Source organism: Zychaea mexicana, assembly GCF_025766255.1.
Source record: "Zychaea mexicana strain RSA 1403 chromosome Unknown BDB00scaffold_20, whole genome shotgun sequence".
In the NCBI taxonomy this organism is placed as follows: domain Eukaryota; kingdom Fungi; phylum Mucoromycota; class Mucoromycetes; order Mucorales; family Lichtheimiaceae; genus Zychaea; species Zychaea mexicana.
In genome coordinates this window covers 99,665-113,502 of record NW_026516683.1, presented here as the reverse complement: position 1 = coordinate 113,502, position 13,838 = coordinate 99,665, and the positions used below count along the sequence as shown (strand labels likewise).

The 13,838-nt window shown below is 42.5% G+C and overlaps 4 protein-coding genes and 1 non-coding gene across 5 annotated transcripts; 2 read left to right on the top strand and 3 right to left on the bottom strand.

The window, feature by feature from the left end:
* The first annotated feature begins 300 nt into the window (after nt 1-300).
* Nucleotides 301-4,975, top strand: BDB00DRAFT_972806 (uncharacterized protein). Its single transcript, XM_053129874.1, has 8 exons — nt 301-594; nt 696-2,079; nt 2,171-2,540; nt 2,631-3,119; nt 3,284-3,469; nt 3,562-3,728; nt 3,814-4,035; nt 4,120-4,975. The coding sequence occupies exons 1-8, from the start codon at nt 551-553 to the stop codon at nt 4,732-4,734; spliced, it is 3,477 nt and encodes a 1,158-aa protein (XP_052981735.1). The 5' UTR covers nt 301-550; the 3' UTR covers nt 4,735-4,975.
* BDB00DRAFT_813464 (pinin/SDK/memA/ protein conserved region-domain-containing protein) lies at nt 4,961-6,482 on the bottom strand. The gene is made up of 4 exons (XM_053122765.1): nt 6,197-6,482; nt 5,980-6,099; nt 5,741-5,896; nt 4,961-5,664 (listed from the first exon to the last, which is right to left on the bottom strand). Exons 1-4 carry the CDS (start codon nt 6,347-6,349, stop codon nt 5,248-5,250), a joined length of 846 nt encoding a protein of 281 aa, XP_052981734.1. The 5' UTR covers nt 6,350-6,482; the 3' UTR covers nt 4,961-5,247.
* A 31-nt stretch (nt 6,483-6,513) lies between these two features.
* BDB00DRAFT_813461 (Alg9-like mannosyltransferase family-domain-containing protein) lies at nt 6,514-8,814 on the top strand. The gene is made up of 6 exons (XM_053122764.1): nt 6,514-6,877; nt 6,975-7,092; nt 7,203-7,307; nt 7,377-7,534; nt 7,595-7,744; nt 7,839-8,814. Exons 1-6 carry the CDS (start codon nt 6,597-6,599, stop codon nt 8,764-8,766), a joined length of 1,740 nt encoding a protein of 579 aa, XP_052981733.1. The 5' UTR covers nt 6,514-6,596; the 3' UTR covers nt 8,767-8,814.
* BDB00DRAFT_813460 (uncharacterized protein) lies at nt 8,815-10,132 on the bottom strand. Its single transcript, XM_053122763.1, has 2 exons — nt 9,873-10,132; nt 8,815-9,751 (listed from the first exon to the last, which is right to left on the bottom strand). Exons 1-2 carry the CDS (start codon nt 10,035-10,037, stop codon nt 8,975-8,977), a joined length of 942 nt encoding a protein of 313 aa, XP_052981732.1. The 5' UTR covers nt 10,038-10,132; the 3' UTR covers nt 8,815-8,974.
* A 1,653-nt stretch (nt 10,133-11,785) lies between these two features.
* On the bottom strand, nt 11,786-11,858 carry BDB00DRAFT_t34. The gene has a single exon. It is a non-coding gene; the product is annotated as a tRNA-Thr (tRNA).
* Nucleotides 11,859-13,838: the final 1,980 nt, after the last annotated feature.

The window sequence follows — 13,838 nt, the reverse complement described above, 5'->3', positions numbered from 1 at the left end:
TAGTGTTGCATGCAACATGATCATAGAAGCTTCTTTTTGTTGCTCCACATCAAGTGATCTCTAACACTCATAGACCATGGACAGTAGATAGCGTAGCCGTACATATACTATATATACTACAATCACACTATCACAGTAGTAGCAGCTATCATCTGTAATAGAGAAAGTGGTGGTAATAAGTAATATGCAGTAAACACAGCTACAGTGTATCTGTAAGAAGGTGGTGTCACATGATGTGATTGATCGTCCGCCAGGCAAAAAGGGGTGTGGGTTCTCTCTCTCTCTCTTGGTCTGTCGTACCTTTTAGAACCTACCGTACCGACCGTACCAACCCCCCTCCCCTTTTTTTTAGTCTTCCCCCCCCCCTACCCTCTCGCGCTCTCTCCTTCTTTACGCTCCCCTATATTACGAACTTTTTCTTTTTTTTTTTCTTAATAACTCTTTTCCTCTTGCTTGTATACACACAACACACACCTTTTTATTTCTCTTTTTCTTCGCATCGCTTTTATTTCTTCCTTCCTAGACGCTGCACAACAACGCAACACAACTGATGAAGGAAGCTAATTCTATGCGACAGGCATACGCCACATCAAGGCAAGCATTTCCCTTTTTCTTTTGGGAAAAGACAAACGTATATTCTGGAAAAACTGCAATCCTCCCATCTAACCTGCCAACCTAAAACATCGTACTTGTAGAGACCTGGATGTTGTACTAGAAGAAAATGAAGGCAACGTGTCCATGTCGCAACCAGCAGGCATGAGCTACCTAGACCAGGTTCTAGACCCAGCACTCCCCAGCTCGCTTAGTTTCTTACGAAGTAGTGCAGCACACACAAAGGCAACAACCACTTCGTCAACAGCTGCTTACCACCATCACCACCAGCATCATACCACAGATATTCCTACTACGTCCTCCACCACCTCCTCCACCACCATGGACAGCAACAGTATGAGTAATAGTCGACCTCCTTTACCGATGCGACGTGCGCGTGCAGGAACTATGCCATCGCTAGTCCATATGCCCGAAGAACGATCCCACCGATCTCCGCTTCTACGTCCATCAGCAGCAGCTGCTGCAGCTGCTGCTGCCAGCGTCACCGTCGATACACGACACCGCTCTGGGTCCTTGAACTTACCCGTGCCACCACCAATGCAATTATCGTTCGACGGTTCCGTATTTGGGTCATCATGGGCATCCATGGATAGAGATGGTAATTCGAGCCAACAACAGCAGCAACAACAAAACCGTTCGTCACTACCGTCACCGTCGACGGAGCAACTGTTGCGTGGCGACAATGATTTCAGTATTGCGCGAACACTGCGGTCGCTAGGTTTGGAGGATGATAGAGCCATGGGTGGCAGTGGCGAGAGTGGTAATGTAACTCCTACCAGTAATGGCTTATATCACCATCATCATCATCATCATCATCAACAAGATCAAATGCAACAGCAACAATCAGCCGAGATCCATGTACCCGCACAGCGATCGCTCTTGTCTGGAAGTCGAAGCCGTTCTTATTCAGTGAATGCAGCTGCTAGATACCAAGATCCCGTTGTGACATCATCTCCTTCTCCTTCCATGCATATTCCTACTACTACTACAGCTGCAACAGCAACAACAACTAGAACACGCGCAAGCACCATCTCTCGTACTTTTGCTAGTCCATTGGACAACCTGACAGTGGTGCAGCACCACCAAAATAGGCCTCGTGCATCGAGTATGGGCCGAATGGACTATGGACGATCGGCCAATCCACCACCGGTACCTTCGTCTCTATGGCAAATGCAGCGTGCTCCTTTAGAAACGTTAGCGGACGAAGGCAGCGATTTCCCTTATGGTGACTCTCTCAAGCCGCCGCCACAACCTGCTGCAACCTCTACCACAGAGAATGCATTATCACTGGGTGACTCTGAACTTTTGGCCAATATGTTGCATAAGCAGCAACAGAATTATTCGGATCCTTTGGTATCTACAAGCGACCACCACCATCATCAACAACACCAGCATCATCATCATCAGCAGCAGCAGCAGCAGCATCAAGAGACAAATGCATACACAAATGGCAGTGGACCTGCAGAGGTATATAAATATCTGGCGGCGGCGGCGCTTTTGTGGTGACTACGGAGAGAGGAGAGAAGGGAGGGCTAAAATTTATTTGTTTTATGTGTAGCCTTATTTGCATTTCAGTCAGTCAACACCGACGTTCCGCAACCATCAAGCGCAAATGACACCTTCCACCAGCACACCTACTCAAGCAGCCACACGGTCGCTGTGGATCGGCAATATAGATGCAACCGTCAGCGTCGACAACCTGACACAGCTTTTCTCGTCGTTTGGCCACATTGAGAGCGTCCGCTTGCTGTTGGAAAAGGAATGCGCCTTTGTCAACTTTTTCCAAGTCGAGGATGCGGTGCGAGCCAAAGAAGAAGTGCTAGGCCGACTCGGGGGTCGTGTAGGCAATTGCATTGTGCGCATTGGATATGGACGAGCCGATGCGGCTGTGCCAGACACGACAGCTCTTCAACCTACACGTGCTCTTTGTGAGTAACGAATCAAGGCACAAAAAAAAAAAGAAGGGGGGGTTGGGGAGTGGAATGAAAGGTTTTATTAATAATTTGCCTTTTTTGTAGGGTTGGGTAATATCCCTCCAGGAACAGCACCTTCTACCTTGCTTCATATATTCTCATCTTTTGGTACCATCGAGTCTGTGCGTGTGCTCTCGCACAAAAATTGCGGGTTTGTCAACTTTGAACTCGTCGACAGTGCGGCCAAGGCCCGGGAGGCACTGTTACAGAATGAAATTGGCGTGCAAGGTTTTACCGGTGTCCGTGTTGGATTTGCCAAGGTTCCACCTGCCAAATCGAACTCATCTGCTGCTGAAGGAGCGGCGCTGGGTGGTGGTGGTAGCACCACAAGCAACAGCAGCAGCAGCAACAATGGCTCTACTACGACTGCTACTATTATTACTGCTGCTGCTGCTGCTGCTGGTGCCGGTAGTACCAAATTACAAGCCAGTAATGACCGTGCGACAGTCAGCGACGGCGAGTCGTGGCTTGCCGATCTTTGGGACATTATGAAGCAGTTTGGTGCTGACGAGCCATCCATGAGTCTTGTTCAAGGTAAACAAGAAAAAGGAAAAAAAGGGACATCTTAGGAGGAGAAGGAGGAAGGCTTTACTAAGGAGCTTTTTTTTTGCTAATTCTGGGAGAGAGAGAGAGAGAGAGAGGGGGGGCTAATCAATTCATCATGATGCTGATATGTCGTGCACACAATCTTATAATAGCACTGGAAGCAACATCTAATTATTACGACGCTATACCGCCGGTGCCTGAATTGGGCGTGAACCGTAAATTCGATGCCAGCCGATTACGCGAAATTAGAAAGAAGCTCGATAATGCCCAGCGTGGAGGAAAAGAAGTGGAGACGATCGCATATGATTGCATGGATGAGATTGCCGAGCTCAGCAGTGGTAAGCTTGTGTCCATCATAACTACTTTGCTCCCGAGTGCCGCTACAGGTGATAGTGAAGGTGCTGATTTCTGATTTCTTGAACACAACCAGATTATATTGGAAACACTGTCGTGCAGCGACTGTTTGAGAAATGCTCAGAAGAAACAAAGACAGCAATGTTAGAGCACATTGCGCCTCATTTGGCAGCCATTGGCATACACAAGAACGGTACCTGGGCTGCTCAGAAGATCATTGACACCGTCAAAGCTCCTGAACAGGTATGCATAATGTATAGAGTGTGTGTGTGCATGCATGCACCAGTGTGCTAAATATGCCTTTCTTTTTTTTTTTTTCTCCATAAAGATCCGCCTTGTCTGTACACACCTCAAACCCTTTGTCCCGCCACTACTCCTCGACCAGTTCGGCAATTACGCAGTGCAGTGCTGCTTGCGACTCGGTGACGGAAACAACCAGTTTATTTTTGATGCCATGGTAGAAAAGCTGCTCAACGTGGCACAAGGCCGTTTCGGTGCTCGAGCCATGCGGGGCACATTAGAAAACCAGCATGTCACTGCGACCCAACAGGTTTGTATTGTCGCTGAACGAGGGTGTGTGTGTGTGTGTGTGTGTATCACGACCTCTTTTTTCTAAAACTTGGGAAATCTATAGAAATTTGTTGCCGCAGCCCTCACACAAAATGCAGTGTCACTCGCCATGAACGCCAACGGCGCCCTTTTGCTATCATGGCTGATTGACTCGTCCAACGTAGAGAACCGATACAGTGTGCTGGCCAGCCGTCTTGTTCCACAACTGACACAGATTGCAACACACAAGTTGGGGTCACAAATGATTCTTAAGTTATTCAACCAAAACAACGACACCAAAGCACGACAGACGATCTTGGCCGGATTGACGAACGAAAAGACGCTGCACGAGGTTTTGGCGGATCAAGTGCGCGGCGTGTCGCTGATCCAAAAGATTCTGGCCAGCTCGTTTATTTCGACGGAGGAGCGAGACCATTTGGTTGGAAAGTTAGGACCGTTATTATTGCAGCTGTTGGAGAATGCGTCGGACAGTAACAATCAGGGCGCTGGTCACAAGAAGCTATTGGATGAATTGCTCGCTCTGGAGAATAACACCAAGGACGTCGAACACGATCATGGCGTGGGTCATGAAGACAAGGATAGCAACAACGACAGAGAAGGCGATGAGGACGATAATAACCATAGTAGCAGCAGCAGTAGCGATGGCAACGACAACAAGCCAAGTGGAGATGACCAGTAAAAAAATAAGAAATATTACGTATACCCCACTAAATATTCTTCATACAACAACAAACAAGCAAGCACTCAGACAACAATCACACACCACATCCTTTTCTCTGCTCTCTCTTTCTTTCTCTCTCTCTCTACCTCATCTTACTTACAAGAAGATCGACACACACACTCACGCACACACACATTCGGCCTGTATAAGTAAAACACAACAAAAAGAGAGGGAGGGAGAGAGAGAGAGAGAGAGAGAGAGAAAAAAAAAAGTTCTTTTTTTTTTTGGAGGATGTCTTTATTCACCAAACATTTTCTTTTACTTTTCTTCGTTCTTTTTTCTATTGTACATTCGTCTTCAGGTAGTTATCGACAGCACCTAATGACATACATAATATATTTGACATATTCTGCCCTACATTCTGTCCTTCTTTTTGTGATGCTCTGTGTTCATCCCATCATGATGTCCTTTTATTATATAACAAAGAATGCTTACACATTTTTTACAGAACGGATAACATCGATGAGCACTTCACTCGTCACGATCCGCTACTACTGATTCCTCGGGCGCTGGTGATTCGAGACGTACAGGCGCATTGTCATCACCATCGACTCGATTTGCATCCACTGATCCTCCCCCTCCTCCGTCTACTTTTGTTTCTTTCGGCCGCTCTTCTTCATCATCGTTCTTTTCTTTCTTTTTTTCTTCTTCGTCACGACGCTTGACTGCTGCCTCAACTGCCAACTTATCCTCTGCTTCTTCCTCCTTTTCGCGCTCTGCTTTGCGAGCTTCATATGCCGTACGTTCTTGCCTTGCGCTCGATATTTGCTCTTCGATTTGCTTTGCTAGATCGTCCGTCAATTTCTTTGGACGATAGTATAATGCAGGATGTGCTTTGGTTTTCACATAGTTGGCTAGGTATTCTTTTTGCTTCACACACGTCGAGTCCTAGATTAAAAGATCTTTTTGAGTTAAAAACCAACATCTTCTCTTATTAAAGCCGCATTATGAAAAGAGAACATACACGCTTTTCTTCCACCAGTCGCTCCTCTCGTTTTCTTAACAATGCCGCTTCTCGTTCTCGACGTTGTTTATCTGCTTCCAGCTTTTCTGCTAGTTCCTTTTTCTCGTTGGCCAGTTTCTCGTGTGTTTTTGACTCAATTTCTTGTCGTTTTTTCTCCTATACATGCAATGTTCAAAAGAGCTGTTATATGGGCCATTTTTTTTTATCAACAATGATCGTTTCAAAAAAGGAAAACCTACTGCTTCGCTCGTGTTCTTGCTATCATCCTTGAATTTGTTCAGTGTGCCTAGTAATACGCCAAACATACGTTGTCCTCGTCGTCTACTGTCGGCATTCATGGCCAATCGAGGTTTTTTACTCTAGAAATTCCAAAACAAAATAACATATGCCTTAGTCCCTTCATTCGCAACAGCCAAAAAAAAAATATAAAGAGTTGGAATGTAATCAAATATAAACCTCTTGAGCATCAACAACTTGGTCAGAACTGCTACTAATGCCGACGCTGTCATTAATTGTATCACTAGTAGCATCTTGTTGATCTATAGATCGCTTGCGTGTCGACGAGGAGCTTGTGGTTTGAGTAGGTACGACAATGCTAGATTTGACCATGGCGTAAGAACAACGTTATGTAATTTCTTCTTTTTTTAATCAGGGCGAAAACAAAGAAAAATGATATGAAATGAGAGAAATTGGTTTCCAATCGTAATAATACAGTAGAATAGGGTAGAGAAATAGAGAGAGAGGAGTGTAGAAAATAAAAAGGCTGCTGCTGCCTGCCTCAATTTTCACGACCTACTTACACGTGACACGTGTAATATATGCATCTTTTCCTTACTTCCTTCTGTTTTTTATTTGAATGACCACTACTGCTGATCAACAGCTACGACAGCGCAATACAGCTCAATCTACCAAGCAAAATGACTGTGGCAGCAGCAGCAACACCCACAAGCATGCAAAAGTAACACAATCTGCCGCCATGGCTACCAACGATCACGAACGATCAACGACCGGTTCACGCTTTTTCGTGTTTGCCCTGTGCCTCGTCTTTCGACTGATAAACGCCTATTTTACACGTACTTATGATAACCCTGATGAATACTGGCAGTCGCAAGAAGTAGCGCATCATATGGTGTTTGGATATCCTTTTTTTTTCGATATTTGGTGAGAAAAAGGCGAGAGAGATATGTAGACCCAAAAAAAATAGCCCCATTATTCCTTGACCATCCATGTGTACATACGGGTATCTTACTTGGGAATGGATAGCTCAAATTCGTAGTTATGCACATCCGCTTATGTTTGCTCTGATCTATAAGCTACTTGCTTGGATGCAGCTGGATCAAACGAATTTATTAGTAAGTCATGGACCCTCTTTTTCTCTTGTCCAAAGTTATATATCTCTGGGAAGAGAGAGAGAGAGAGAGAGAGAACCTCCTGACGCTCACTGGATCGAGAAAAAAAAAAGATTCTAGTACCCAAACTTTTCCAAGCATGCATGGCAGCATTGACGGATTATGCAACCTACTCTTTAGCAAAACGCGTTGTTGGCAATAACATTGCACCCTATATAGTACGTTTCTATCAAAGTAATTAATAGTTTTAGGGGAAAAAATGAAAATAACTGATAATGATATCCTAGCTGTTTATAACGCTTTCTTCATGGTACAATTTCTTTATGGCGGCACGCACATTATCGAATGCCGTTGAGACGACTTTTACTGTTGTTGCTCTGAACTATTGGCCATTACCATCCACCATAACTGATGAGTATAAGTCAAATAGCAGCAGTTGGGCCAGGTATTACACATTTCACTTATTCGCAAACAGGGACATCAAGTCTTACCGATGCTTCTTTAGAAACTATCGTATATCCCTCGTATGGGCGTCACTTGCATGCGTCATGCGGCCAACAAATGCTCTGATTTGGCTGTTCGCTGGACTTTGGCTGGTGTTCAAGTCTCCAGGCCGTCATCGAATTACAGTATTAGTCAATGCAGCTACTATTGTGTAAGTCTGTTTTTGTTGTTCGAGTTGTGGCCTGTACTCTGTATTATTAGTAGTAGGTGGTAGCTAATACATACACATACTCTAATATTCTCAGCACAATTATTCTGGCGGCCGATGTCGCTCTTGATACCTACATTTATGCAGGAGGACAATCCATCACCATTCCTCAAGCAGTAGTATGGACACCTATCAACTTTCTCAGGATCAATGTTCTCCAATCAATATCGTTGATCTATGGTGTGCACCCCTGGCACTGGTATATCTCTCAAGGCGTCCCTGTCATCCTAACTACCTTGTTGCCGCTCGCATTCTATGGGTACCATCATTGTAGCGTTGATGGTGGCAGTGGATCTGAAAAAGACGACAATGACATTCGCTTTCTGGGCCAACTTATTACATGGGTGCTCAGTGTATACAGTCTCTTATCCCACAAGGAGTTTCGATTCATATTCCCTATTGTGCCTTTAATGCTGATCTTTGTGGCAGTCGGCCTATCCCACGTCCCCTTACGATGGCGGAAATGGATTGCCCTTGCCTTGGTAGCCACCCAAATTCCCATGGCGCTATATCTATGTCTTTGGCACCAACGGGGTGTGACCGATGTCATGCTATGGATTCGTGAGCAACAATACGCTGCTCCAAAGAACACATCCATGTCTGTTGGCGTATTGATGCCTTGTCACTCAACACCTTGGCAATCCATCGTGCATCGTCCGGATGTTGCCATGTGGTTCCTGACGTGCGAACCGCCTTTCAACGAGTCAGACGACGGATACGTGGATGAAGCGGATCGATTTTATGCTGATCCGGTTTTGTTTTTAAACCAAGAAATCGGACAACGTGAACGGCAGTGGCCAACCCATCTGGTCTTTTTTGAAAACTTGCTTGAAATGGACGATGGCAAAAATGCAAAACAAGTATTGGTGGATAGTGGTTATTATGAATGTGCTCGTTTCTTCAATAGCCATTTCCATGACGACTGGAGACGCCGTGGCGACGTTCTTGTTTACTGTCGTACATGAGTAAATACCCTATAGTAGACACACAACCTATCGTATACACCCAATGGTTTGCTTTCAAATATTAAATGCATGAGCTTTTCTTTGTGTCAATAATTAGAATAAATAAAAATATGGGGAAGAAGTTATGTACATAAGCATCGGAGTGTATGTAAGAGGGGAGTGTATATGTTGCTAATAGACTTCGCCTTTTGTTGTTGTTGTTGTTAAGTTAGGGGTCCATTCGGTATTTCAAGGTGGAAAGGTCACCACGCATCCTTGATAGTTTAATTATGTTCCAGCATGTCTGGCTGCATGTGCGGTATAAAAAGGGGATCTTCGTCATCGTCGATTGCTCAAAAATAAACTTGTCAAAATAAATCAAGCAAAGGCCACCATGAAATATGACGTTCTGGCAAATCGTACAAAGCAATGCACAACCTGGATCAATAGAGAGTTGCTCGAGCATTATCTGTGTCAAACACGAGTCCTGCAGTGCTGTCAATTGGTCCGGATCATCCAGGATAGCCTGTCCGATTATTTGTATGCACGTGGATCGCAACGACATGATTTCGTCAAATGATGATGATGATGGCGATGATGGCATCATATACAACCCCGCAGCTAGCTGTTTCCATGACACTGGAGGCTGCTCTTCTTTTATCAACACTTTATTCTTGTCGATCCACAAATTGATCAGCTTCATCCGTAATACCTCGGCAGGAAGCCACCTTAATCGATTGGACGTCAAATCTAATACCCGCAAAACTGTCAACCGTCCTAATTGACTCGGCACCTCTTGGATGGCATTATCGTAGGCATACAATTCGCGCAAATTGACAAGATATCCAATATCGTCCGGGATATGCGTGATCTGGTTTTTTCCAATGTTGAGTTCTTGAAGACCTGTTAATTGCCACAGCTCGGGAGGTAAGGTCGTGAGCCGGTTGTTTTGTAGATTCAGTGTCGACAAATAAGACAGACGATTCACGGCAGGTTGTGTAATTTTCTTTTCAAATAAAAAAAAAAAAGAAACATGTATAACGCAGATGTAAATTCTAATTGTTTTCCTCCCAAAAAAAAAAATAATACTTGGCCCGAACTCTTTTCTGTTGGATGAAATGCTTTACCAGTATGTTGATTTGCTTATAAGACAGATTCGGGTAAGGTAGGTTGAGCGTTTCGAGAGGTCGTTTACGGTCATCGTTTTCGTTCGATTGCTGGTAGAATGAAACCATGCAACCATTCAAATACCATAGTACTGCCGTGATTATGGTATCATTACGACAACTCATCGCGTCATTGCTAAAAAAAAAGAACTAACAAGCAAAAAGAAGGAAGAGGGGTGTGTCGTTATTTCAAAACGGGCGCCGTTTAGGGGGGGATAACTTCTTGAAATGGCTAGGTTCCCTCTTCTGCGAGTGAAGACAGAGTCTAAATGCGTGAACTGAAGATGCAGTGTACCGCTTGCTTTCTCATATTGATACCAGATAACAGTGTTGGTAAGTGATGTTGATGCTATTGAACAATAAGCTGTATCTTTGGTTGGATGTACGGGGAGAATCGAACAATAGTATGGGAGGGACTCAGAAGTGGATAGTTAAGTTTAAGAGCAATAGTCTGGTTGTTGCTCAAAGTAGATTCAGCAGCACCTAAAAAGAAAAAGCAAATTGATGTAGAATAGATCGAGTAGTATTTAGCATAGGAGGATCTGACTCGGATCACGTCATTGGCTTTGAAAGTGGGCTGCTAAATGATACCAAGTTGAACTTGCTTGAGCAGAAATCGGTCTTCAGGCTCAAGTACACACAATGGCTGGTCTGGGTTATTCTCGATCGTGATTCATGTTTGAGGGATTTGATATGGTGCTGCTTATGTTTTATCTATATTGGTTCGTGTGTGTCGTGTTTCCCTCTACTGCATTATAACAGTTACGAAGACGGCAGAGTGGGTTGAGTTGTCCGAATTAATCTCAAAGTAGTGTGGTTTATCACACTCAAGTACGTGTTCTTTAAGGTATGTTGAGCTGGTGTTTGATCCTGCTTACAAAGACAATCCAAATCGCTTGTTAAAGCTTTTGCTACATAATGTCTTCAAAGTTTTGCGAGCAGTACACTTGCAGTTAGTATGTTAGTTTTGTTGTAGATAGGCTACTGTTTATGTAGCAATATAGTATAAATACCACCTCCCCCGACAGATTAAAGATGTGTTTCTTTGAAAGAACTTTTTTGTAAATCTAAAATTATATATATTAACAACACTGAATAAAGGCTTGACAAAGTTGAATATGGCGGTCATCTGTGTGTGAGTTTCACAATTCGTCATATCGAATCGCAGACCAACTCCCTAAGCAAAGTTGCTCAGCGGCTGAAATTCCTAGAGAAAGCGAACTTTTATACAAACTGGTCGTTATGCTGATCTGCCTGCTTTTGAAAAAGGTCCTTGACTTAAACCATTTTAAAAGCTTTACGCATACAAACGCATCCTTCTTACAATTGTCAACAGCGTCAAATATCTACCGGTGCTTTGCAAGTTTACAAAGGAAGAACGGTAAGAATACACAGACGACAAAACGTTTGATGTAGAAGTCTGACTCCTGACTAATTGAATGCGATGTCACAACAACCAGTATGCATCATTGACAGAGCAGGAGGCTTGAAACATATGCATACTTATTGTGCATATGTAAATATATTGGGATGACCTTCTACTAACTTATATGGTGAATAGAGGCTTAGCCCACGACGAAGTTGGTTATCGCGCCTTGCCCCCCCCCCAATTGCGATGGTTCGAGTTCGATCCCACTATAATATAAGTGCTCGTACAAGGAGAGCACTAAATATGAGACACTACCTTTGACCAATAATGGTGAATTTGTCTTTGTATTTCTGCAAAAGGAAGATGGGTATATGGGAAAGTTGAGTGCTAAAATAATCAGCATGATAATAATACGCATCACTAATGTGCATTGATTAAAAATAATTGTAATCAAATGGAAAAATTTAAAATGTTGTAGAACTCATCTTTTTGTTATGAGTTCCAATGCCTTCTAACAGAATCGAACTGTTGACCTTCTGCTTACTAGGCAGACGCTCTGCCAACTGAGCCAAGAAGGCAATTTGTTGAAATCATAGTTTGCGCATCTCACATATAGCAACAGCGCACAAAATATATAATATATAAACAACAATAATAATAATAAAAAATAAATAAAAAATAATGTTTAACTCTTTTTTCTCTAAATTACATATAACGATATATGCAAAGAACATAGTACAATTCAGTGGTCACAATCTGACCCACAGGTCAAAACCAACCTATGGGTTGAGGACAGGTCAATAGGTTGAGTTGATGCTTTTCTGACCTGTAGGTCACACTAGAACTTGTCTACTAACCCTAGACCTGACCCATTAACCCGTTGTAACCTGTGTATACACATAATATTTTGTGATGGCACAAAACCCTTTACCTTTGTAATATCCAATAAACCAAAAGAGACAGAATAAGTCAACGAGACCCGACAGGAATTGAAACTGGTTTATTATGATAACAAAAGTTCTCACTATTTATAAGAAATGGCTTATCCTTGGCAACTACCACAGCGTGTGCATTGAACGGATGAATTGATGTTACAAATCAATTATATAGGATTAAGTAATGTATGATGCGTGAGTAAAAGGTACATCCGGGTAAATGCCTCAGATAGTAGCTAATGTGAATTACGTGATCCGAATAATGACAACTTCTTCCTGAGCATAGCTGATCGGTGTTTCACCAAGATGTGTATGAATAAGGAAATGTCCGCACAAGTGAGGTTATGAGGGAAATAACAGCAATCGTTCATGACAGATTAAAGAATAAGTGTTATTGAACATGTTGGATACAACAACCTTTAAGAATAATCACACAAAACGTAGATGCTGCCAGTACTGGAAGGAATTTACATGCCATTATCTTATTAGAGAGTTGTATATAGGGATCCATTTCAGAACTGTAGAAGGGAGTTAATTTATATTTATTAATTAAATGATAAATCATTTAATTTAATAATATTCATTAACTGTCAAGTGTTCTAATAAAAAATCTAACTTCGTTGATTTTTTTATTGAACTGAGCTGTGTCGATACCTCCTTGCTAGAGGAGGGAATGCTCATTACCATTCTGCGGGCTTAAGAAACATTCTTAAACATAAGATTTATAATATAACTTAAAAAAAATAAATATTCTTAAGAATTGTTAAAATCTTAAGATTAAGAATCACACCCTGAACCGGAACCGAACTGAGCCGAAACTGAGAAAATACAGTTCGGTTCCTACCAAGAACCGAACTGGAACTGAACCAGTTCTGTATACGTAGGACCAAAGAACTAAGAGGCAGAGATTGCATTTAGCGATTTTGGTAATTAGTATAGAATAGGCTATAATGGAATTTACAAACGATGTTATTCTAAAAAGATCAAGAAGTAGTGTTGTATTTGCAAGCCATACTTCATTTAAAAACTTAACAAAACCTGCAAAAGCAGAAGGGAGGGAAAAATAGTAAAGAAGAGAATAAAAAAACACTTCTTCTGACAGCAGCTTGCTTTCTCTGCCCATGACGCACATCATTACTTGTTCCTCTACTTTGCTACCTACAATGCATTTTCTTTATGACGTACTACTTTACTAGATTTAGCATGGCTTCTCGATCAGTTTTATCAAGTTTGTGCATTCTGTCTGAGATTGTGCATCCTAGAGCCCATAACAGAATTATATTACCCGTTCACCCTTTGCCTTTTATGAGACACTATACATGCGTAGAGACACAGTAGCTGTGTGTACTGCCGGTTGTGGTTTGATTCCTCCAACGTTACGATAACATAATGTACTAGTAATACTACGTTGCTCTAAGTATTGTAAAAACTGTGCTCTAATCTTTTAACCTTGCAATGACCCACATCATATAAAAAATGTTTACATTCTGTTTCTCTTATTCATTTTGAGATCGCTGTTCAATGTACAATAATAAACTATTCTTTTTTACTGCAGTATTCAAGTATACCGTGATATTTGAACACACACATCAGCTTTCATTCAAAGATATCGAATTTCGCCTT

Coding starts and splice junctions, on each gene's coding strand:
- BDB00DRAFT_813464 (XM_053122765.1), bottom strand. CDS start 6,349: ATGGTCAAATCTAGCATTGTCGTACCTACTCAAACCACAAGCTCCTCG. Junction 5,897..5,979: donor GCAAGAACACGAGCGAAGCA/GTAGGTTTTCCT, acceptor TTGCATGTATAG/GAGAAAAAACGACAAGAAAT. Junction 5,665..5,740: donor GACTGGTGGAAGAAAAGCGT/GTATGTTCTCTT, acceptor CTTTTAATCTAG/GACTCGACGTGTGTGAAGCA.
- BDB00DRAFT_813460 (XM_053122763.1), bottom strand. CDS start 10,037: ATGAGTTGTCGTAATGATACCATAATCACGGCAGTACTATGGTATTTG. Junction 9,752..9,872: donor ATAAGCAAATCAACATACTG/GTAAAGCATTTC, acceptor TTATTTGAAAAG/AAAATTACACAACCTGCCGT.
- BDB00DRAFT_972806 (XM_053129874.1), top strand. CDS start 551: ATGAAGGAAGCTAATTCTATGCGACAGGCATACGCCACATCAAG. Junction 595..695: donor CAGGCATACGCCACATCAAG/GCAAGCATTTCC, acceptor TCGTACTTGTAG/AGACCTGGATGTTGTACTAG. Junction 2,541..2,630: donor TCAACCTACACGTGCTCTTT/GTGAGTAACGAA, acceptor CCTTTTTTGTAG/GGTTGGGTAATATCCCTCCA.
- BDB00DRAFT_813461 (XM_053122764.1), top strand. CDS start 6,597: ATGACCACTACTGCTGATCAACAGCTACGACAGCGCAATACAGCTCAA. Junction 7,308..7,376: donor ATAACATTGCACCCTATATA/GTACGTTTCTAT, acceptor ATGATATCCTAG/CTGTTTATAACGCTTTCTTC. Junction 7,535..7,594: donor AATAGCAGCAGTTGGGCCAG/GTATTACACATT, acceptor ATGCTTCTTTAG/AAACTATCGTATATCCCTCG.